This window comes from Bolinopsis microptera, chromosome 1, assembly GCF_026151205.1.
Source record: "Bolinopsis microptera isolate Bmic1 chromosome 1, MBARI_Bmic_1.0, whole genome shotgun sequence".
Lineage (NCBI taxonomy): Eukaryota > Metazoa > Ctenophora > Tentaculata > Lobata > Bolinopsidae > Bolinopsis > Bolinopsis microptera.
The window spans coordinates 2,652,402-2,678,489 of record NC_087072.1 but is presented as its reverse complement, the minus strand read 5'-3'; the positions used below and the strand labels follow the sequence as shown (position 1 = coordinate 2,678,489).

Here is a 26,088-nt window from a genome sequence, read left to right as displayed (position 1 = left end):
CGCAGCCCAGTAGCGCATCGCACTACAATGTACAGCTGTGATCTGGCAGCGCACGCCAATCTTGTATCACGTGGTGACCTCCACTGTCGCTCCACTAGAATTTCTACGATACAGGGGGAGCCGCGCACTCGTGCACTCGGGTCATACAACGTATGACAACGCCAATCCGAGTGCAATGCGTGACGCTCTTTTTTAGCTTCTCGGCTATCATACGTGAGAGAAGCAAGCAATACAGTTACACTAGTAAGCTAGCTAGGTAAATTATCTGATTGTAACTTTTACTATTTACTTGGTTGCTTTAATTTTCAATGTTTATTTTTTTTAAAACCAATTAAACCCTTGCACTCGCAGTACCTCGCAGTACCTCGCATCACGCATAGTTAATTCTATCCAGCATCCAGGGCCCTTGCGCTGGATAGAGCAACCCTCTCGCTTGCAGTAGTAGCGACTGCAGTACGCGTAGACACATGGCTATGCATATGTTGCTATTTTGTATTTGTAGTTGTACTCTTAAAAGTAGCTGAAAATCCGGACACACCCGGACAGGGGGAGGTCTAAAAATCTGCGATTTTGGCGACGTCTTAGGTAATGGTCCCTTGCCTGGTACGCCGATCCCTGTGCGCGGCGCTCTTTTCAGGCTTCCTGAACACGTGAGAGTAGCGAGCAATAGACTAGCAGTTGCAAGTTAAGTGTTTATTGAGGAATTATTATTACTTCGTAGCACTTGCCATTTCGAGAAGAAAGCGGGGCGCTACTTTGAAGAAATTTAGACGAGTAACGTTGTCATACGTTGTATGACCCGCCGCGCACGAAGTGCGCGGCTCCCCCTGTATCGTCGTAACGATACATAGTGAAACGACCGTGGGGGTCGCAACGTGATACAAGAGTAACGTCCATCAACTTTTATTTAGTTATGAGTTATTGTAAAAGTCAAAAGTGAACAAATAAAATCTTCCTTTTTAGCTCGTAAAATTCAAGGCAAGGAATAAGACAACATTTTGCACGACAAGACCGAACTCGGTTAAAAATCATAAAAATAAGAGTTCATGTGAACCGTGTATAAATCTGGGAAAATAAATAAAATAAAATAATATTAAGATATGAGGAATCCCAAATGTGCACGGATATTGTCTCAGTCTCGTCCTCCACGGCCTCCACGGCCACCACCACCACCACCACGGCGATCGCCGCCACCTCGGCCACCACGCCCTCCACGGCTTCCTCTTCCTCCGCGTCCACCGCCTCTACCCCTTCCTCCACGTCCTGAAATGTTGAACAGTTAATCAAAGAAAAGTTTTATAAAACTGAACTCACCCGAATCATTTTAACAATTATCAATTAATGTCAACGTTATGTCAACTGTCAAAACACAGTATCGTAAATTGATGACAACAAAGCCGATTAAGCAGTATTTAGGGTAGGTGAGGGGGAAAGTTCTAAAAAATGACACTTGGTTGCAGTTTAAATACTTCTTCGAATCTGACTTTAACTTGGACTAGGAGAAAGCCGATGGTGGTTGATAAGAAAATGACTTTTAACAGAATATAATGAAACTACATTTAAATCAATAGAATGGGATAATTTTCCGATAGATAATGATTTTCTGCCATAAACACTAATAAGTAATTTTCGTTCGTAGTGAGCTGGCCCGTGCATATAAAGCTCAGTACCTGTCCGACATCTTCTCAGACCAATTCTAAACTCGAATAAGCATCACATACTATCTAATTTGTTCAGGTGTGTATAATCACGTTATGATCAGGTATATATAGGCCCCAAAAATGTGTCAATTCTTTTAACAATCAGGCGGTGCGATTCCAGTAATGCAACTTCAAACAACCTACTGCATATTATTGTGATATTCCTCCATTTCCTTCTATAAATAGAGTCTTTATTTCATATGTCTTTCCAGATAATATGCTTATGTTGGGGGAAAACAAATGATTAGATTTTAAGACGGAGACTGTAAATTTGTGGACTAGAACTCTGCGTGAGCAAGACATTACCACTCGCTATCAATACTCACACATGCAGACAATCAAATTACCACAATTATTATGGCCCCCTCCTGATAAGATTTAAGCCAAGAAACAAGATTTCTCCTCACCCTTTAACACTTCCTGTATGCTATTGTATTACTGTGTTGCATATACTTTTTTCTCGTTGAAATATTTCTATGTATTCGGTAAACAGTCAAACCATTTAAATTACAAATAAAATCAATTTACTTAAATTCAGTTTCGTTTCGTCGGTGCCATACTTTGAAGGTGTAGGATTCTGAGTATATCTGTGTTTTGGCAGGCAGCCATTCTTAATAGTTCATGCAAGATACAATCGAGAGATCATTTTCGTGATTCATTTTGTAATGAAGGAATAGCTTGATGATGAGATTTAGACTTAAATAATAATGCATTTTCCCACGAACTTTTAGAACACGATATTCAAAAACCGTCGCAACATAGGAGATATAAGTAGTAGGTGCTTGCAAATTTTATGTTGACAATTTCTTTTGATTCGCAACCAAAATCAAGTTTTCTTTTACGCTCTACATTTCATTTAACATCCTCCCTTCCCAGGGAAATAGCTGGATGACATGGCGATAAGGAACATTGTTTCAGCTTTGGTAGTGACAATTGTGGCGGCAGCTTTAAAGATTGATGAAAATGCAGTGACTCCAAGTGCACAAACAACAGAGTTGAGTTATAAACATCAACAGCGGGGTCATGATCCACTTGACCACAAGGGCTTGAAAGAAATAAAAGATATCTTCGTCCCAATGAAAAACGAGATAGGATCCATGTTTGAAGAAAAGAAACCAGAAGAAAGACAGAATTTGTACTTGAAGGCATTGTACAAAGCATTGTACAAGGCCAACACACCAGCACGTGATATAGAATGGCTACTTTCTGAAAATCTGATCTTTGAAGAGAAGATGATGAAAAAGTTACAGAAAATGGAGAAACGGATCAACGTACTGATGTCGATGAAGGACACCGAAGGGTTTGGAGTCTCCAAATCAACCTTGGAAAAATTCCTGCGAAAGATTGAAAGTCTCAAAAATATCATAAACGAGTGATTGCACGTGATGCCCATATAAGGAGATAAACGATTGATTGGAAGCATCAGGATCAGGAAAACAAAGCCTTTAACAGTTTATAAATTGTAGAACACCTAAATGATTCAAAAAGTACAGCTGTATTCGATTTGTTTATAGTACGCGTATTTTCCCTCAAAGTGGGGGTGATGCAACGTCAATTAATGTCAATTAATGTCAATTAATGTCAATTAATGTCAATTAATGTCAATGTCAGTTTTGCAAAATTTTGGAATACTGACATTAATCGACACGATATTTTTCGACCAGAGATTATGTAGTTCTACCATACTTTTAGCACTTTAGAACGTTTATATCATCAATTTATTCACTACTATCACATATGGAAATGTGAAATGTGAAAAAAATTCAGATCGTTAAACAATAAAACTAAAATAATACGGTTTTCCTAAATTTAATTTTCTTAAATGGGCGTGGCCATCCAAGGGCGTGGTTCTCAACATCATCAGAACTTAAAACCAACATTAAACGAAATGCCTTCATGACATTTATATTTGAATAACGAATCTTAAACAGCTAACATTACTCCTTCATACTAAAAAAGCCGATTCTAGATATTTTACCTGTATAAAGGTATAAGAAACCAATAAAATATGGGCGTGGCCGGTGGGGACCGAAGATGGAAGAGTTGGAAGCTGAAATTTTTTTGGTGATCTTTGAACCTCAGGATCAACAGATAAGAACATACTCATAATTATTCAAGGACATTTTGTTTTTTTGAACCGGTCTAACTTACATAGACGTGAATATCTTGAATATTTAGATTCGAATAATGATAATCTCAAATTTCAAGACATATTAATGTCAATTAATGTCAATTAATGTCAATGTCAGTTTGGGGTTTTTATGGAATACTGACATTAATTGACGTTGCATCACCCCCCTCAAAGTACGACATTGACATTAACCATCAAATCGGCAATTTTCAAATAAGGTTGTTAAATATATGTTAAATATGTGAAAAATACAAATGGGTTGTTTGCAGTGGAACCAAGGCCTGAATATACGATTTTCTTGAAACTTTCCAGATAGTTATATGGTTATAAAACGGATAATCTGTGCAAGTTTGGGCGAATTTCTATGAGCCAAATTTGAGATATCACTTCAAACATATCCAAATGGGTGGTTTGCAGTGGCACCAGATCATATACATTAAATACAGGGTGGCCCAGAAGTAACTGCCCACACGCAACCCTAATAACTCACGTAATTCTTGTCAAAATTGCAGAATTGTAATCAAACTTAGATTTCCTGAAAGTTTCGTAAAATTTTATTGATTACAGAGGGTGTAGCACGACACGCCCTCTTTTTCGTCATAAAGATATTAAGTGCCAAATCCATATTCCCGCAAAATCGAACGAATAAGTCAAAAATAGAATTACATTAAAAATAGAATTACTCATCTTGCTTATGAGTCTACATATTCAAGATTTAAAACGCACTGGGCCACTGGCGTTGCACGATATTGTCACTTAAACTGTTACTGAATTTCGTATCTACATCGAATATCTGTATCGAGCGATTTAAAATTTCGTCGATTACAGACACATTGCAACGTCATGACGCGTCAGTGCGTTTTAAATTTTGAATATGTGGACTATAAAAGCAAGATGTTTCATAATTATCAACTATCAATATCATAATTATCAATATCATAATTATCAATTATCAATATCGTTCAATCGTTAGTAGTTTCTGTTTCTGTTTTCATAGCTGAATTAACTTAGTGCAGCTTTCGAACTTAAAGATGTAATTCTATTTTTTACTTAGTTGTTCGATTTTGGTTATCTTGAAATTCGCAACATCTTGTCCGTCTCCATGTCGAATGTCGAATGTACATCATTTTCCGGCCAAAAGAACTCCACAGTGAAACATCTTAAATTTGTTTGGTGAAAAATGCGTATTGGTTTTTTTGACGTATTTTTTAAAAATATGAATTTTACTATACTGGTAATCACCACGGGGGAGTGAGGGAGTTTCTGAATGTAAAACTGATTACGGAGGGATAAAATTGATCCAAAATATGATATTTGAATATCAAGGAAAATTGGTGATGTATTAAACATGTGCAGATTAATTTATGATGGAGCGATCAGCTATATATGAAGTCCAGGGGGTCTTTTCCGAAAAAAGTGGCACTTAAGTGATTATGTAGATTTAGGGGTCATTCACATATTACGTAATCAATATTTTAGCAATTTTTACCCCCTCCCCCCTCCGTAATCAACCATTATCAAGACCCGACCCCCACCCCCCCTCCTGACAGCAATATTACGTAATAATGGCCTGACCCCCCCCCCCCCCCCCTGACTTTTTTCCCTAGAAAACACTTTTCTCTACGTTTCATGCTACCCTGATCATGCTATAATGATGAGCCGAAATCATTTTTATGATATCCGGCCAAGCACCTTCTAAACTACTTACTATTATAGCCGGATATTCGATCAATTTCTAAATTTTATCACTATCAGAGTGAAATTGAGTGGAATTTGAATTAAAATATTGCCAAATTGTTATTATTCTAGACGGTAAAAAAGAAAATTTTGGTTACGTAATCAACTACCAAAACCCCCCTCCCGTAATCAACCGTAAGCATTTGGAAACCCCCTCCCCCTTGTCTGATTACGTAATATGTGAACGGCCCCGAACTGTAGTTACAACCCTGTAAGGATTCCGATTGCTCAGATTGGTTGGTGATAATTGAGTATTGACTGCACTGACAATGTTTCAAAGTTCAGTGGTACTACTGATAAGGTTTTAGGTTTACTAAACGAGCGCGCCGAATTCAGAGTTGATTCTCTAACTCTCTAACTCGTCGAACATGTTAGTGTTACAAAATCTTAAATAAATATTGTACAGGTATCAGTATCACCTGTTAATGATAAGGTAATTGAGCATAATTTACTGCAAAGTGAAAACTAAGATGCTTAACCTGTTAACCTTGCTGCCTGCACAGAGCAATTCTACAAGCTCATTAAAATCTCAATGATATCAGCGCGTGCAGTGATACTGATAAACTATATTTTGCACTTTGCAGTGAGGGGCCAATAAGGTTGGACCGTCGCGTAGACTGACGTCTAGGTTTTTAGAAAGGACCACATGTGAGCATACAATGATATTTAAATAGGGTCCTGTTGACTCCTATTGCAGGATATTTATGGGTTAGAGCAAATAAAGCGTCAGTACTTTGCAGTGCAGTTAAACTACTTGCAGGGAGGGGTCAGAAAGTTGGACTGTCACGTGAATGGACGTCTAGGTTTTTAGAAAGGACCACTCGGGACCGCTTGGGAAATGGGAGCCTACAATGATATTTTTAAAATATGATTTATCTTAAGTAAAATGCATATTTAGACTGTCTACAAAGTCAAACTGCATGACGTGATAGTAACCCTTTTTTATAGAAGTCCAAATTTAAAGTCCTCAGTATTTGCTACAATTCATTCAATTTTTGCACCCTCTCTGAGATCTGTTATTGCTGTGACTTTGAGTATATTTTCAGCACTGTATCCTTCGATTCGTCTTATCAACAATGCGTGTGAATTAATAATGATCTTTAAAATAATTCCTTGCGTTTGAAAATTGTCAATTCAATATTGCTAACATAATTATTCGTTTCTCTTCGAATACTTTTTGAGTTAAGCATAATTATTGCACTTAAGTAACGTCCGTACCATGATAGTCACATCGGAAATACTTTTTGCTTGTACCGTTTTTCACTTGAGTACCGTTTCGGAAAGGATCCCCAGGCCAGATATAAAAACTTTGACAGAGTAGGCTTTGAATAAACATATTTGGTTATGACATATTTTAAGGGACTTGCAGCACAATGTACGAAATTTAGAGTGACACTTGTCAAAGTTTTGATAATTGGTATGGTTGTAACAAAGATTTGAAATTAAATCGACAAAAGGCTCATTAAACTCACTACCCAGTCAAGTTTCACAAGACCAATACATATTATACATATGTATATCTATATTCTATATTCTATATATATTATATATCTGTATATTAATTCGGTTTTAGCTGCCAAACGTACAAAGAATCATTAATGCTGTTTGAGAGAATCCAAGAAGTCCAATAGTCTCTATAAACGTGTACGATTTATACCAAGCTAAGTACTAAAGTTAAAGTGCTGTATTTATAGGTCCTCGACCCCACCCACCGTGTCTACTACTATACATATTATTTATATATTTGTATATGTCTACTGGTACTAAGGGATATATTCCTCTCGATGGATCGGGGCAATCCCATCTTTGCTCTGTATATTTAGACAGAAGTTAAAGAATAAGGGACCGTTACTCTAGTAGGGCGTGAGACTCTATAAATTTGAAAGTTTAAATGATATTATGCCGACCCGTTAATATATATAAATATGATTACAGGATTGTCTTGAGATAACTTTAATCCGCTTACGTTGTGTACAGTCAGTGTTTCATTAATCATTTCATCTGCTGTATCTTAGGTCGAGATAAATATTTCTTGATGTGATAAAAACTGACTTTCAAAGAACACTCCCTGTGACCACGGGCATTCGAAATAAATATGAAATTAGATATATTTAGATCGAAAATAGGAAAATAATATTTGCCGCAGTAGAGTTCTGTTTTTTCACACCCCCACGCCCTAGAGTCTCACGCCCAAGAGTCCGGACCCCCTGACATCATGCTCACACCTAGCTGCCGAGTGAGCGGCGCTCTGTAGGAAATTCATTTGCTGTTTTTGGAAATAACGTCATCCAGGCATGACGAGTCTACAAATTAGTTTTTGAAGAGTTAATTTAGTTTGACTCTGTTAAGGCAGGTTGATGGCACTGGACCCACTTTAACAGCGACACAGTTGGATCTCTGCCGTGTTACCCCTGAGCTGTAGGATGAATAACTACCCTTAAATAACACAATTATATGATTTATTGTCTGAGCTTAAGAGTGCGGGTTTAAATATTGCGGTAGACAATTGATATTTTTGTTGCAAGTGTTTGGTGATTTTAATGCAAATTTCACTCGACTGAATCTAAGACTTACAAGTTTTCATTTTAAAATGATACTACTATTATTTCCGTATATCAAGCTGTGAATCAACAATCTTGGGGCTCCCAATTTAAATTACGGTTCTTTGATGTATAAAAGAGACCAACAATGATGCCATTTAGAGACTATTTAACTATTTAAGTCATTACCCAGTTTTTAATTTTCCAGTCTTATGATAATTCCGCGCGAGCGTACCTGTGACTCAAACAACAAATTACCAATCATTTCATTTGCTAAAGATTCGAATCAGTTAAATCTCAAAATTCTCCAAGTCATCTCAGCTGCCCTACTTGTGCTATATGATAATTTAGATTGTACTGCGGGTGTCAGCTATTACAAAACAATTTAGATCATATAATATGAGTTATCATAAATTTAGTCCAGGCAGGTACTGTAAAATTGTAACTCGCCCTTAAATGTGCAGTCCATTGGATTTTCTTTCTCGCTAATTATCAAGGCCAGAATAGTTTCAGAGTTGTAGATTATCCCTGCCTAATAACCTTAAATTTCAATGACCACCAATTTGTTTTGTAATCATCCGTACTATATGTAGGGAATCATGGTATTTTTCCTCAACTGATTTACATTACAACCTCTGATATTGGGTCGTTCACATAGTACATAATCAGCCGATGGGGAAATTACAGGGGGGGGGGGTGAACATTTTCCAAAAAGTGGATACGTAATATGTAAACGACCTCATATGGCAAGATACTTAGATTCTAATTCGTCAATGATTTGAAACCTTTGTGTTATTAGTTTGAGCTATATAATTTGTTGCATTATTCAACTTTTTGGCGAGAATTATTAAGCATATCTGGCGTTAAACAAGCCAGTGCAGATGGGGCAATGTTGTGTCACCACGTTCACGTCTACGTGCCAGCTCTATGCCAACTGTCAACTTGGGAATTGAATATTCCTCGTCAACTGCTATAATCACATACTCGATCGTTGTTGAACCCGTATGCTAAAACTGTTTAAAAATGTATTTTTTTGCGAAAGATAAGACTACTGGACAATGTCTTTTCGTACAACGAGTAAACCGGGGAAATCGTAACTCTAGCCCTATTCCTGTAAACAGTGTGGGAACTGGGTCTATTATTGTTGGTCAAAGTATTTAGTATAACTATTGAAACTTTAACAGGGTTAAGTATGACGAGGAACGGTCTCCTAATGCTCCTCTACATAATGGTCGCTGGAGTTACAGCAGTAACTGAAGGTCCCAACTTCTCTACCTCTACTATCGACTTGAGGGAGATGGGTATAAAAGAGAATGAAGACAAACTGGTGAGATTAACAAAGATCAACAATCACATGAATAACAAGTTAGCGGACCTCAAAGAAGGCGTAAACTACAATGAAAAGTACTGTGAAGCTCTGAAGGAAAATGTTCAACAAATCAATAACATCTCCGAGTATATTGAGTTCATTCTACCAGAATTTCCAAAAATGCCATCAAACATAAAGGAAAAGCTGATAAAGAAAATGAAAAAGATGACAAGACGATTTGCAAGAAAAGTGAAAGCGCTGAAAAAGGAGAAGGTACTGATGAGTGACGGCGAATTCAAGGGGATGCTCGATTTTCTTGGGACCAAGATAGTTGAATTCGGGAAGATCCTCAATGATCTGAAGTTCTCTTAGGAGTATTTAAAGATAAATCAATGATTCGCTTAAAGGAAGTCGGACTGATATCGGAACACATTGACGTCCTTGATTTAAAATTTGATCCCGATATATAACATCTCTGAGAATTATGTGCTGAAAAATTATGTGCTTAAAAAATTAAACATTGTCTAATTATTGTAATTATAAAAGTGGGTGGGATAATATGAAAAGTGTGTGGAAATCTCAGAGGTATCTGAAGATTGCAAGATAGATACTGTAGTTTTACATAAGCTGAGAATCAGTAGAGCTTTGAATTTGAATGCAGCGCTTAGCTAATTGTGTGCCCGGCAGTGTGGCTTAGCGCGCGCTTTGCAAGTCCGACACGCGCATAACAAATTTGTACTTTCAATACTAAAAAAGCGATTTTGGTAGACCTTTCCAGTAGATGAATCCATAAATTTGGAACATGGGCACATCGCAGTATTGGCCGTATTTGAGTGCTGGGAAGGCTCAGTTCGGTTTTCTAAAATGGATATAGCCGTAAGCTAGGCCTAGGAGCCATCAAAAGTCGTATAAAATTACCCATGGAATGACCAGAAATGAACGAAAATGAACATTCTTCTCAAAGTGCTCAGAATGGTTTAAAATGGGTCGGAAAGTGTTTATATTAGTCCTAGGACCACTCAAACCAAGTTTGGGAATCACTGCATGTCTAGAACCGATGTTACCAATGTTCCAAAATGTTCCAATTTTGTCACAATAATCCTCCTGAGAATCCAGATTTTTGGAACATGGGCACATCGAAGTATTGGCTGTATTTAAGTGCTGGGAAGCCTCAATTCGGTTTTCTAAGATGGATATAGGTAAAAACTAGGCCTAAGAGCCATCAAAACTCAAATAACATTACCCAGGTTCATGGAATGAACGAAAATGAACAAAAATGAATATTGTCCTAAAAATGCTCAGAACGGTTTAAAATTGGTCGGAAAGTGTTTATATTAGTCCTAAGACCACTCAAACCAAGTTTGGGAATCACTGCATGTCTAGAACCGATGTTACCTATGTTCCAAAATGTTCCAATTTTGGCACAATAATCCTCCTGAGAATCCAGATTTTTGGAACATGGGCACATCGAAGTATTGGCTGTATTTAAGTGCTGGGAAGCCTCAATTCGGTTTTCTAAGATGGATATAGGTAAAAACTAGGCCTAAGAGCCATCAAAACTCAAATAACATTACCCAGGTTCGTGGAATGAACGAAAATGAACAAAAATGAATATTGTCCTAAAAATGCTCAGAACGGTTTAAAATTGGTCGGAAAGTGTTTATATTGTTCCTAGGACCACTCAAACCAAGTTTGGGAATCACTGCATGTCTAGAACCGATGTTACCTATGTTCCAAAATGTTCCAATTTTGGCACAATAATCCTCCTGAGAATCCAGATTTTTGGAACATGGGCACATCGAAGTATTGGCTGTATTTAAGTGCTGGGAAGCCTCAATTCGGTTTTCTAAGATGGATATAGGTAAAAACTAGGCCTAAGAGCCATCAAAACTCAAATAACATTACCCAGGTTCGTGGAATGAACGAAAATGAACAAAAATGAATATTGTCCTAAAAATGCTCAGAACGGTTTAAAATTGGTCGGAAAGTGTTTATATTGTTCCTAGGACCACTCAAACCAAGTTTGGGAATCACTGCATGTCTAGAACCGATGTTACCAATGTTCCAAAATGTTCCAATTTTGTCACAATAATCCTCCTGAGAATCCAGATTTTTGGAACATGGGCACATCGAAGTATTGGCTGTATTTAAGTGCTGGGAAGCCTCAATTCGGTTTTCTAAGATGGATATAGGTAAAAACTAGGCATAAGAGCCATCAAAACTCAAACAACATTACCCAGGTTCATGGAATGAACGAAAATGAACAAAAATGAATATTGTCCTAAAAATGCTCAGAACGGTTTAAAATTGGTCGGAAAGTGTTTATATTGTTCCTAGGACCACTCAAACCAAGTTTGGGAATCACTGCATGTCTAGAACCGATGTTACCAATGTTCCAAAATGTTCCAATTTTGTCACAATAATCCTCCTGAGAATCCAGATTTTTGGAACATGGGCACATCGAAGTATTGGCTGTATTTAAGTGCTGGGAAGCCTCAATTCGGTTTTCTAAGATGGATATAGGTAAAAACTAGGCATAAGAGCCATCAAAACTCAAACAACATTACCCAGGTTCATGGAATGAACGAAAATGAACAAAAATGAATATTGTCCTAAAAATGCTCAGAACGGTTTAAAATTGGTCGGAAAGTGTTTATATTAGTCCTAGGACCACTCAAACCAAGTTTGGGAATCACTGCATGTCTAGAACCGATGTTACCAATGTTCCAAAATGTTCCAATTTTGTCACAATAATCCTCCTGAGAATCCAGATTTTTGGAACATGGGCACATCGAAGTATTGGCTGTATTTAAGTGCTGGGAAGCCTCAATTCGGTTTTCTAAGATGGATATAGGTAAAAACTAGGCATAAGAGCCATCAAAACTCAAACAACATTACCCAGGTTCATGGAATGAACGAAAATGAACAAAAATGAATATTGTCCTAAAAATGCTCAGAACGGTTTAAAATTGGTCGGAAAGTGTTTATATTAGTCCTAGGACCACTCAAACCAAGTTTGGGAATCACTGCATGTCTAGAACCGATGTTACCAATGTTCCAAAATGTTCCAATTTTGTCACAATAATCCTCCTGAGAATCCAGATTTTTGGAACATGGGCACATCGAAGTATTGGCTGTATTTAAGTGCTGGGAAGCCTCAATTCGGTTTTCTAAGATGGATATAGGTAAAAACTAGGCCTAAGAGCCATCAAAACTCAAATAACATTACCCAGGTTCATGGAATGAACGAAAATGAACAAAAATGAATATTGTCCTAAAAATGCTCAGAACGGTTTAAAATTGGTCGGAAAGTGTTTATATTAGTCCTAGGACCACTCAAACCAAGTTTGGGAATCACTGCATGTCTAGAACCGATGTTACCAATGTTCCAAAATGTTCCAATTTTGTCACAATAATCCTCCTGAGAATCCAGATTTTTGGAACATGGGCACATCGAAGTATTGGCTGTATTTAAGTGCTGGGAAGCCTCAATTCGGTTTTCTAAGATGGATATAGGTAAAAACTAGGCCTAAGAGCCATCAAAACTCAAATAACATTACCCAGGTTCATGGAATGAACGAAAATGAACAAAAATGAATATTGTCCTAAAAATGCTCAGAACGGTTTAAAATTGGTCGGAAAGTGTTTATATTAGTCCTAGGACCACTCAAACCAAGTTTGGGAATCACTGCATGTCTAGAACCGATGTTACCTATGTTCCAAAATGTTCCAATTTTGGCACAATAATCCTCCTGAGAATCCAGATTTTTGGAACATGGGCACATCGAAGTATTGGCTGTATTTAAGTGCTGGGAAGCCTCAATTCGGTTTTCTAAGATGGATATAGGTAAAAACTAGGCCTAAGAGCCATCAAAACTCAAATAACATTACCCAGGTTCGTGGAATGAACGAAAATGAACAAAAATGAATATTGTCCTAAAAATGCTCAGAACGGTTTAAAATTGGTCGGAAAGTGTTTATATTGTTCCTAGGACCACTCAAACCAAGTTTGGGAATCACTGCATGTCTAGAACCGATGTTACCAATGTTCCAAAATGTTCCAATTTTGTCACAATAATCCTCCTGAGAATCCAGATTTTTGGAACATGGGCACATCGAAGTATTGGCTGTATTTAAGTGCTGGGAAGCCTCAATTCGGTTTTCTAAGATGGATATAGGTAAAAACTAGGCCTAAGAGCCATCAAAACTCAAATAACATTACCCAGGTTCATGGAATGAACGAAAATGAACAAAAATGAATATTGTCCTAAAAATGCTCAGAACGGTTTAATATTGGTCGGAAAGTGTTTATATTAGTCCTAGGACCACTCAAACCAAGTTTGGGAATCACTGCATGTCTAGAACCGATGTTACCTATGTTCCAAAATGTTCCAATTTTGGCACAATAATCCTCCTGAGAATCCAGATTTTTGGAACATGGGCACATCGAAGTATTGGCTGTATTTAAGTGCTGGGAAGCCTCAATTCGGTTTTCTAAGATGGATATAGGTAAAAACTAGGCCTAAGAGCCATCAAAACTCAAATAACATTACCCAGGTTCATGGAATGAACGAAAATGAACAAAAATGAATATTGTCCTAAAAATGCTCAGAACGGTTTAAAATTGGTCGGAAAGTGTTTATATTAGTCCTAGGACCACTCAAACCAAGTTTGGGAATCACTGCATGTCTAGAACCGATGTTACCTATGTTCCAAAATGTTCCAATTTTGGCACAATAATCCTCCTGAGAATCCAGATTTTTGGAACATGGGCACATCGAAGTATTGGCTGTATTTAAGTGCTGGGAAGCCTCAATTCGGTTTTCTAAGATGGATATAGGTAAAAACTAGGCCTAAGAGCCATCAAAACTCAAATAACATTACCCAGGTTCATGGAATGAACGAAAATGAACAAAAATGAATATTGTCCTTAAAGCGCTCGAAATGGTAAGAAAATGGTGGCAAAGAGTCAATATTTTCGTCCAACAGAGTCTTAAAGTTGCATTCAGAATTATTTACAATTAGCACACGTACCTCCAAGAGAAGGCAGAAATAATTTTATTGGGCAACTATTTTGGTTTTAATAATCCCCCAATATATTGATGTATTTGTTCGTTGAGGGATGAAGGTTGCTGGTGAAAGGGTTGGTTGAGCGAGGTAGGTTGCTGGTGAAGGGGTTGGTTGCGTTAGGTAGGCTGGTGGTGAATGAGTTGGTTGAGGAATAAAGATTGCTGGTGAAGGGGTTGGTTGAGTGAGGTGGACTGCTGGTGCTTCTTTGAACTGGTAGATAAAGAGGTAGGCTCATCAATTTAGTGAAGGGATTCATTGTCGTTGTAGTTGTTGTGGTTAACAGAGAGGGAAAATGATTTGTATAACTTAATTATCTATTTATTCTCTTCTTATTCATTAACAAGCTTGCTAAGTTAATCCTATTGCTGATGACCTGATCTGATCTTACGCCTCTACATCCGATCACACCAAATAAGATCGGATAACCTTGCTACGCTCGGATCACCTTATTCAGATCACATCTTAATTTGCTTCCACACATCTGTTACACGAAGTGATGTGATACAAATGAAACTGATGTGATCTAAATATAGGGTGTACATTGTGTGACTGTCTGACTGTTTATGGAATCACTGCATGCCCAGAACCGATACGAGGGGTGCAGAATACCGAACCATCTTAACAGTACAGTAAATGAATAGTCTGTTGATTGGCCTTATGACTCTTTCGTAAACTCTTTGGAATTGCTCAGAGCGGTTTAAAATTGGTCGGAAAGTGTTTGTATTGGTCCTAAGACCACTCGAATTGGAACATTTTGGAACATTGGTAACATCGGTTCTAGACATGCAGTGATTCCCAAACTTGGTTTGAGTGGTCCTAGGACTAATATAAACACTTTTCGACCAATTTTAAACCGTTCTGAGCATTTTTAGGACAATATTCATTTTTGTTCATTTTCGTTCATTCCATGAACCTGGGTAATGTTATTTGAGTTTTGATGGCTCTTAGGCCTAGTTTTTACCTATATCCATCTTAGAAAACCGAATTGAGGCTTCCCAGCACTTAAATACAGCCAATACTTCGATGTGCCCATGTTCCAAAAATCTGGATTCTCAGGAGGATTATTGTGCCAAAATTGGAACATTTTGGAACATAGGTAACATCGGTTCTAGACATGCAGCTGCAGTGATTCCCAAACTTGGTTTGAGTGGTCCTAGGACTAATATAAACACTTTCCGACCAATTTTAAACCGTTCTGAGCATTTTTAGGACAATATTCATTTTTGTTCATTTTCGTTCATTCCATGAACCTGGGTAATGTTATTTGAGTTTTGATGGCTCTTAGGCCTAGTTTTTACCTATATCCATCTTAGAAAACCAAATTGAGGCTTCCCAGCACTTAAATACAGCCAATACTTCGATGTGCCCATGTTCCAAAAATCTGGATTCTCAGGAGGATTATTGTGCCAAAATTGGAACATTTTGGAACATAGGTAACATCGGTTCTAGACATGCAGTGATTCTCAAACTTGGTTTGAGTGGTCCTAGGACTAATATAAACACTTTCCGACCAATTTTAAACCGTTCTGAGCATTTTTAGGACAATATTCATTTTTGTTCATTTTCGTTCATTCCATGAACCTGGGTAATGTTATTTGAGTTTTGATGGCTCTTAGGCCTAGTTTTTACCTATATCCATCTTAGAAAACCGAATTGAGGCTTCCCAGCACTTAAATACAGCCAATACTTCGATGTGCCCATGTTCCAAAAATCTGGATTCTCAGGAGGATTATTGTGACAAAATTGGAACATTTTGGAACATTGGTAACATCGGTTCTAGACATGCAGTGATTCCCAAACTTGGTTTGAGTGGTCCTAGGAACAATATAAACACTTTCCGACCAATTTTAAACCGTTCTGAGCATTTTTAGGACAATATTCATTTTTGTTCATTTTCGTTCATTCCATGAACCTGGGTAATGTTATGCTACTTTCGATGGCCCTTAGACCTAGCTTGCAACTATATCCATCATTTACAATTATTTTTGGCATTATTTAGAGCTTATTAGGGCAAATAAATGCATGGCACACTTTTGGCACAATTTTGGCACATGTTCCAAAAATGTTCCAAAAATGTTCCAAAAATCTGGATTCATCAACTCGACCTTTCAGTGCATAAATTTGTAAAATCGTGAACATTGTGGAAGATCGGGACATGGTTTCAGAGTTTATTTGGACCCGCCATATTTCAGAGAATGGTTTAGTTGATATGTATCGGCAAATCGACTACCAAAACCAAATTTTAAGGTCGGGTCACTTTGTTCACAATTTTAAGGTTACTCTGTCGGTCACGAAAATAGTGAATTTCCTCGTTTCGGATTCATGGACTGTCAACAACAAGATAAAATGGCGGGTATCTCCCGTTGTTGTGATGGTATGATGGTGCTACTCTGTGCCAAGGCTGTAGGGGATTAGTCCTACGAGCCAGGGAGTGTGTATCACCAGCCAAAGCTGTACCAATGCGCAGTTTGGTGATTTGTCGACTACTTCCTTAGGATACTTGAGAGAGATTCCTAGATTCTCTTACTTGGTCATTGGATAGTTCGACCGCCCTTGCAGCATCGCTGCAGCCTAGTTCACACTCCAGCCCACCAAAGAATTTCCGTAAGGGTAGCTGTAGCTGTTCAAAGGTGGGTTATCTGGAAACAACTTACGAAATTCTGAACAGCTTTGCCCTTTGAGGTGGAGATTTGATCGGATAGAGGTCCATAAACGTGGCCCTATTACTGCACATAAACCATCATACAATGACTGTTGACGTTGGGTACTGGTCTTGCTGAGACTAAGAATGGTGACTTTGAGTCCGTGTCTCTCCTCCTTTGCCGCACACAATCATGATATTTCCAGAGCTAATGGTATTTTTGGGTGTTACACCTTCACAAAAATTTAAACAAAGCCTGTATACGCCGAAAAAAGCTTAACCTGGTAACCTTGTTGCCTGCACAAAACAATTATACCTGCACATTCAATGAGATCGCACGAGTGATAGCCACTCATTTGTCCAGAAAAATAAACTTTGCACACTTTCAAAGATATTTCTTAGCTAACTGTGCAGTTATGCCATCTGCAGCTAAGGTATCTGACTAGTGAGGGGCCAATAAAGTTGGAAAGTAGACGGAGGTCTAGCTTTTTAGAAAGGACGACTATGATATATATAAGATCCTGTAGTTCAAATTTACATTCATCATTGCTAGAATACATTCCTTAAATCAAATTTTCCAAAAATTGTTCCAGATTCTCCCTCCTCTTTGAATTTGTACTGTGAAAATATTTTCAAACTTTCCAGGACTTCATCCTCTGATCCCTAAATTGGCACAACAACATTTTGCTGGATGTATCGTTTCACATTGCTAGATTTCAATTCTGAAAGCAAATTGGATAGTCACCATTCTGTGTTTGACCACACTTTGCTTCGGTTACGATGTTGATGCTCAAGAATGAATTTCATTTGTTCTAACGACTTAACTAACGACTAAACTTTGGTTAGTTTGTTTGAATTTTGAAAGGTTACAAGACTGATAAGGGATTTAAAAACAAGTTTAACATGTCAGTAAACAGTGTTGACTGATTGAAGTAGCTCGTCAGCCTAGCCGGCGGTAACTGCTATTTCAAGTACGAAGTTTAAAAACTTCAAAAAACTTTAAAAACTGGTTTTTTGTCAAGTCACAGTCTCGCGAGTACGCCCACTTTCATTCGTTTTATTAGTAAATCAAGTAGGGCAAATACAATGCTTCTAAAATAAAATAGTTCTGAATCCAGTTAGGAGATATGGTATGGTCCTTTGCTTTCTAATTTCTATTGGTAACAAATTCTTTTAGCGAAGACTAGAATCTTGTTCCTGTAAAATTTTGGTAAATGGCTGCAGCTACTGGACAAATCTCGACCTTGTCCTGAAGTTGTATTTCACTTGTTACGAAAAGGCGGAACTTAAAGAGGACAGCTGAACATTCCTATTGGGTCACTCTGTTTAATGTCTAAGCTGCAGATGAAATTATAGAGGACACATTATGGGGGGGGGGGGGGGGGGGGGGCGGGGGGGTATGCCAACTCCGGTCACTTTGCTAACGCCTACTCGCTAGAACGGTCAACACTTTGGTCGGCGGATGGCATAAAACTGCTCATGGCAAACAAGTTGCTTCAGTTTTCTTGGATTCAGACAACACATTTGGTGATTAATTACTGAGTTTTTGCAAAATCTAATTTTAAATATGAGTAATAGCTAACATGGATCAAATTTCACACATTGTTACGGTATAAAATTCACTAAAATCGCCTCGCTTGTTCAAACTTACCTATTTTTTGTAAATAAACGATGCCTTGTGAAAAGTTGCTTTTTCATTTGCTTAAAATCTCATCTAAATCTAACTTTTAACCACAACGTGTTGGCTACTTGCTGCTTGAGTGAGAGTTACACCATTATTCTAACCCCTAATTAGTTTACTGATGACTGCATGCAGTGTCTAACTTCTTGACTTGATTGGTGTTTCCATAAAGTCATACCTTCAACTGTTCGGTTTCCTGGGTAACGTAAGTTCAACTGGTGTAACCATTGGTGATTATCTCAGTGGAAGGATAATTTGATAATTTGATAATTACCCTAAATACCCATCCCCATTACTCACCAATGGCCGATATTTGATAATCAAATCTCGCTTAGGAGGTAGGAAGGAATATTCATTCGAAATATTTCAAATATTTGTCATTCCACTTTCGTATTACGTAGCACACCAGGAGTGTTGAGTATATGTCATGCAGTATCAGTATAAGTATGTAGTCGTTTAAATGGGGGAGTTGGTTGCAAGATGCGTGTTGTTTGAACCTTTCTTAGTCACAGTGCCACCCTAATGAACAACAGTAACATTTTGTCTCGCTAAAACTAGCGTTAGTTCGTTACAGTTGTTAATCTAGCCTATCACTGAAATTCTAAACTACCAGAACATGCTTCTCATATACATGTTTGGTTTCACGCGACGTAGTGACTTAAGATCTGTAATGAACTGATAATTTTTAGATTATCTTTAAGGAAACATGACAGTTTGTCAGAGAAGCCACTTTGAATTTAGCGATCGTAAGGTTGGGCCGTAGCTTATGACCTTATTCGTGTTCTTTATTATCTATAAAACGCCAACAATTAGGTTTTGAAGCTAAGTTATTTAGTTTATTCCTTGGTGACAGTAATTAGTTCTTACATTTTCGCGAGTTACAATTGAATAAGGACACTCCTACACCATGCCAGGAGATGGGATAGGCAGCTAGAATCGAATGGAATGTGATACACTATATTAACTTTCCCGACTATGTTTGTTGTCTTGTAATTTATCGTACACTTCCTTTTCGTTTGATATTGTCGTCAGCCAGCTCAGTAGCTCATCTTGTTTCTTGCAGTATATTATAAACTCAGTAACTAAGGCTAAGATCAGTATACTAGTGGAATCGAGGGGGCTCGAGCTTTAAATTTAAGTTCTGGGGTCTAAGTGGTAAAATAATTAGAGAATGGACGATAAAATAAACAACTAAATTAGATAAAGAACAAAGAAGTTACCTCCACGGAAGCCAGCAGTCTTCTTAGGCCTATCATCAATAAGGAGGGTGTCGAGAGGAAGAGAGTCAGGGAGGATAAAGTAGCGGATGTTGTTACCACGGATACTCAGCGTCTCCAGCTTCATCGGCTCCCTGAAATAGCAGATATCATGATATCTTATGTCATGGTGCGAAATTAATCTAAAACAATTTAAAGTTACATCCTGTCTACAATTCGAGTTTAATACGATTTTAATCAGACGTTCATACATCTTAAATTCCTGTTTGTAATTTCGGACTGGATGTGTTGAAATATTTACAAAGTACGAAACTGTATTTTCTCTAAAATATCATTGTTATATAACTTTATAATACATCCCAGTAGTTCGATTGGTTGGGCATTGGTTGTACGGCATGCTTTGAATCCCCTCAGACTCATTTAAATTAGGTATCTGTTTACATCGGTACTACCAGAACATTGTGTGAGAATTGTCTAGGAACTATGTCGGAATGTAGCTAGGAAGTAGGAATGTGGCTGGGTAGACGCACATACGAAATGTTCACACCTACTTAACTTATCAGCGGGGCTTCCAGCAGCGTACTCTCTTTTAGTTTCTAGCCCTTTCGCTTATCAGCCAGCACTCTGGATAGTGTGTTCTTAGAATTTTAGTTTTTAGCCCTATCGCTCATTAGCCAGCACTCTGGATAGTGTGTTCTTAGAAATTTAGTTTCCGGCTCTTCTAGGGTTTTAGTTTTGGTTTCGTAGATTTTCCGGTCATTTCGGAAATAGCGGGCTGCCAGATAAATTAAGTGCGTACTACGTTGTCATTGTGGCTTTTAGCTCGCCACGGAAAGAATGGTAACATTAGGTTGGGTAGTGTTTGTTGTAGAATGTAGCTCCGCATTAGTTACACTTATAGAGGGTACTGTATTTTCCGGTATTCTAATTCGATCATACGACGGAGTGAAGTATTTTAAAATCTACGTTTACGTTGTAAGCTATCTTAAGTCATCAAATATGTATTATAAGCTTTGATTAGAGTAGTGTGTCTTATTATTTGCAAATATCACATGTGCTCGATCATTTGGTCACGTGTCGAGTAATCCACCAATGGTAGCACGGTAATCAGTAGATTTGCAGGAGCACTGGGTATCAGTGTGATACGTACTAGGAGCTTGATTTTCGGTAAACTTGAAAGTTGAAAGGACTATGTTTAGGATGTTGCAAAATTCAGATCAAATTAAATCTTTAGTAGTACTCAGTACTCTTCTCTTTAGTAGTGAGTTCTTTTCGACTGTGGCCTATATTGAGTATATTTGGGAGTACGTATGCATCAGTCTTTACTTTCGTCTGTGACTGACGCTTGTGCTTGATAGCTTTAATTCTTATTTCCAACCGTACTTGTCACCCTAGCGCACAATTATATTGGGCGACTTGCCTTTCAGTGCACTATGACGCGTGGTAAGAGATTCGTGATCACATTTATACCTCAACATCTTATCCAGTGAGATCTTAAGCAAGGTACAATTTAAACATAGAATTCCATAATTTTCCATAATTTAAAATAAAATTCCTTATATTATCCCTATTATTGTCTAGTGCTTACAATTCTAGTGCCAACAAGTCTACAACTGCAAGAGGAATTGGAGAAATATTATGTGTCACAGTGTCATGGTCGTTTCTAATTATATATAATATGTGTCCAGACCATTTCTGTGTCAATTAGGACCGCCTTGACCGCCTTAATATGGTAATTACAGCATTGCAGAGTGCACACTCATGAATACAATAATGTATTTGGCGAGTGAAATTGAGGTCCTAGCCCCTCTGCGATGCTTCTTTGCTGCTAAAATACTGTAGTAAAATCAGTATCCCACTCTATTTACCTGAGTTAATAGTAATAGTTCTATGTTTATAGTATGCACTGAAGGGGTATCCTAGGAAGTTTCTTGAACTTCTAACAGGTACCCCTCCTCATTTAACCCTCAATTAAGTTTCCTATCATTCGGCTGAGTCGACCGAGGAGATCGCATAGATCCAATGGATCCTTAGCTACTCCCTAGACTAGGTGACACTTGGATTCGAACCCTGAACCTTCTGCGCTAAAGGCGGATGCTCTTACCACTAGGCCACCTAGCCCCCTATATATAATTACCTTGCCATATTCACAAGTTCGTAGAGTTACTCGAGCAACTGTCTCTAGGGGTGTAGACTGTAGCTACCCAATTATGTCAGCGATCTTTAGCCAGTGAGCCTAATTCCTCATTTAGCAAGTTAGGTGTCATTTCAACTATTCGTGGGTTACTAACTTTTCAATTTATAAAGTCACCTCGAAGAAAATGTTCCCCAATTTGTTGCCAACTGACGCGAAGGGAATGACTTCTAATCTTTATTGGTCTCACGAAACTTTTTGCTTTTATTAGGTATTTAAACTTAGCAGAGGAGCAACGCCGTTCTAAATTCATGTTTCAGTATTCCATGACCCGAATATTTAGCACGAGGTTGATGACTTTGTAAACGAGGTTGAAGAGCCACCAGAAAGACGCGGGGCTATTGTATTAACGACAATGTATCAAGTAAAGTCATCTGTAACAATAGTTCCTGATGGCAGCATGTGACGGCCACATAATAACTAATTACTAGTTCTAGTTTGGTTAACAGTGACATGTCACTTGTCAGACCACGCTGCCTATTATAATTATATGATTGAAATGAGTTAGGACCAACATCTCAAGGGGCTAGCCGCTAGATATGACAGGTCGCTAATTGTTATCTTGTATAATAGAATGCAATTAACTTGGCATGGCATGTCGTCATTTGTCGTCTAATTATAATTGCTTAACCGTAATTTAATCTTAGCTTTTGTCAAATCTTAGAAAGGTTTATCAAGGATCCAGTTAACTTTATTTCGCGTTCATTGTTAAATTGTCCTCGTAGTTATGTAGAGAATGAGAACTACTTATTTAATCTTAATATAATTTTATAGACGGTATTCTGATAAGTATCTACTTTCTTATTCCCGGACGGCTCCAGCTTAACTCACAGTTTTCCCACCTCAACTTCACACCAGTTTTATAGCACCTCCTTCGCAAATTCCTTTCACCAGACCTTCAAAGTAACAACCTTCAGTCTTCACGAATCACGATCCTAACACTAGTCCAACACAACCAATCACAGATCATGATCATGAACACAAATCATGTCACACTTTATTAACCCCCCTAGCCGTTCGTGGTCTCACCTCTAATGAGTTCGTCGTAGGAAGTTCTCATACGCAATGGTTTTGTAAAGTGCCTTTAATGCAATTTTCCTAACTTAAACTTTTCGAGTCACCGACCTAACTTGTGTATTACTTCAAAGATCAAATCGAGTTGCTTCTCGAGTAATCCCGATCTAGCACCGGCCTCTGCAGTTATAGTAGTCAGCTAATTGTAAATTAAAAACCGATATTATTGCCCGTATATTTCTATATAATCAATTAAATATGTTTTCAATACCTCTCTCCCTTTCCAGCAAGTAGTGAAAAAGATAAACAAAGATCTGCTCGACGACAATATGGCAAGCACTCCATTCTTCGACTTTCCATCCACTACTCAAATAGATCAACCAAGAGAGCCCTTTCTACCAATAAGCCCCACAAACGATATTGGGAATGAAAGGGGCATGACAATACCAGAAATGCAGATAGCAGGAACAATTCTCCTCATCTTCTCACTAATTTCCATCCTGATAAACTGCTACTTCTCGGTCCTGATCTTCAAAAACTGGAGCATATTCAAGAAGTCTCTCTACTACAACACCAACCTGTTGTGCCTGCTCCTGACGCTCGCTGATCTGGTCTTCATAGTGCTACTGGGCTTCCCAACCGCCCTTCACTTGACATGGATAAATCATTTTAAAGGTAATCCGCTCATGCACTTCTACTCGCAGAAAATAGCCTTTATTCTGTTCAAGTTTATTTTCTTCCTGAGAATCCTTATCATATCTGTGTTGTCCTTGGATAGATGTCTCCATCTCTTGAAACCTGTACAATACAGTAAACTAGCTACAAGACGTAGAATGAGGTACGTTATTGGTCTGATATTTACAGTACCAATCCTGATAGAGCTTGTTCCCACACTGGTGGTTTTCTTTCTCAATGACACGAAGGTCGTATGTGGACGATTCCGGGACCCTGAATCCACTTCCACTGACCTTATAGCATTCAAGACCAACTTCTCGGTACCGCTGACATGCGAAACGATGCTGGATTTGACTCCACCTGGAACTACTTTCCCTCTGTTTGAGCTTATAGTTATCATGACAGTCACCATCCTAGCTTGGTTAGTCATAGTAACTTCAAATTTCTCCATTATCCTTATGATTGTGAAACATGCTTTGAAACCAATCAACTTGGAAAACCCCGAAAGGAGAAAGAAAATGGCAAATAATCTAACTCGGAGCTCAATGATGGTAGTTTTCATTGCGGCACTGTTCTTTGCATCAAGTTTTCCTTATGTTTGGATATCGTTAACAGGATTTGTTCGCTCACACGTCTTGACTGATGGCGAAAATGGCACATTGAATTCAAAATCGATGTTCTACTTAACCCTACTAACCTTTCTCCCGGTCATTTTTCATCCTTGGTTATATCTGCTAAGACTGAAATCCGTTAAAGATATGACGCCCCAATTTTCTAAGAACGTAGCCAAGTCATTCAGCATAGCAATTGACAACATACGACAGTATCTGCCGTTGAATGATGGCCGTGTCCGGTCAAAGAACGATTTATCCAACATGAACAACACAGACACGTTCAGGATGTCCCCGATTCCAAGATCCCCTAGGCTACAACCAGATGGGATAAGGCCAGGCAACACAAATGGTCAGTTTCTATATCCCGGAGATACCCGATCTTGAATTGAGACATTAAAATGCATTGATATCATGTTATTAAGATTACATTGCCAAAGGAAAAGAATTATATTTTGTGTATAAATTCATCTTCACTTTATCTTATTTTACTAAAAGCCCGTGTCTTCTCTGAAGGAGTATACACACACAATTTTTTGTAAGTCGTACGCACGATACTTGAGAGGACAATTTTTCAAATTTAAGGTAAATTCTGCTGTGTAGAAAACAAAGGAGGGACGTTAATTTTACCATCTAGACCAAAACCATAATTTAAAGCATGTAGCCTAAGTAAAATGTCACAAATGAACAATAAACTAACCTGTTCTTGAGGGTCATCTTGACAGTTTTGAGATGTGTGTTCATGCTCATGTCCACACCAGTAATGGTACCGTGAACCACTGTCCCGTTCTTCAGCTCAATCGTGACTGTCTCGTGAGAGAGCTTCATCAAAAACCTGCAATAGAATACGTAGAACATCTAATCTTTTGTCTAAGCAGCAGTAAGCGGTCACAAAAACAGATCAATTAAATTGAGACGTAGGGTTTCATCACTCTAAGGTAATTTAGTAACAAGTTAAGTCTTGGTTATTGGGAACAAATTAAATAGTCGCCTTAGGTTAAATGGCAATGATACACTTCCTGTTAGTGGCTGAAAACTTAACAATCGATGCTATAGGCCCATCAATGACTGAACATAACTCATTCCCTTTAAAATAGATTTTACAGGATTATACAACAGATCGGTAACTTTCTTTCCAACCGAACTTTGTAATATTCGTCACTGTAATATCCTATCAATTGTTTGCAACTAATAAGTGCAATTAAGGTGCATGCTTAGATCAAGAATAATTCAAACAATTCAAACATAGATACGTACCTTACGAGTTTCATGGTTGCAAGTAGAGTTAGCTACGATCAACCGATACAGAAAAATAGGAAAAACGATAGAGCTATTCGCGCCGACAGAACAAAAGAGCGCTCTCCGTAGCGCTCGATTCGTATAAAGATTCGTATAATTCTTCTCACGTCTCGCCCAATTCACACATTGCGCGGCGCGTTTCACAAAATTAAATTGCATGCAAACTAGAACATTTATTTGACAATAATATTGACAAAAAACAAAAATTTATCACTCGGAACGACAAGTTGAAATAAAATAAAACGCTGTATTACCTAGCTTGCTAGTTT

The 26,088-nt window shown here is 38.0% G+C and overlaps 3 protein-coding genes across 4 annotated transcripts in view; 1 reads left to right on the top strand and 2 right to left on the bottom strand.

Annotated features, from left to right (window-relative positions):
- Positions 1–26,088, top strand: part of LOC134817291 (double-stranded RNA-specific adenosine deaminase-like) — a 536,580-nt gene that overhangs the window by 3,441 nt on the left and 507,051 nt on the right. The gene's annotated exons all lie outside the window — the stretch shown is intronic.
- The window catches only part of LOC134817255 (cilia- and flagella-associated protein 58-like), a 67,899-nt gene that overhangs the window by 20,120 nt on the left and 21,691 nt on the right, over positions 1–26,088 (bottom strand). The gene's annotated exons all lie outside the window — the stretch shown is intronic.
- Positions 997–25,871, bottom strand: LOC134813939 (small nuclear ribonucleoprotein Sm D1-like). Its single transcript, XM_063821887.1, has 4 exons — positions 25,778–25,871; positions 25,221–25,355; positions 20,030–20,160; positions 997–1,263 (listed from the first exon to the last, which is right to left on the bottom strand). The coding sequence occupies exons 1-4, from the start codon at positions 25,789–25,791 to the stop codon at positions 1,133–1,135; spliced, it is 411 nt and encodes a 136-aa protein (XP_063677957.1). The 5' UTR covers positions 25,792–25,871; the 3' UTR covers positions 997–1,132.

Coding starts and splice junctions, on each gene's coding strand:
- LOC134813939 (XM_063821887.1), bottom strand. Junction 20,161..25,220: donor AAGATGACCCTCAAGAACAG/GTTAGTTTATTG, acceptor CTGCTATTTCAG/GGAGCCGATGAAGCTGGAGA. Junction 1,264..20,029: donor GACTGCTGGCTTCCGTGGAG/GTAACTTCTTTG, acceptor TCAACATTTCAG/GACGTGGAGGAAGGGGTAGA.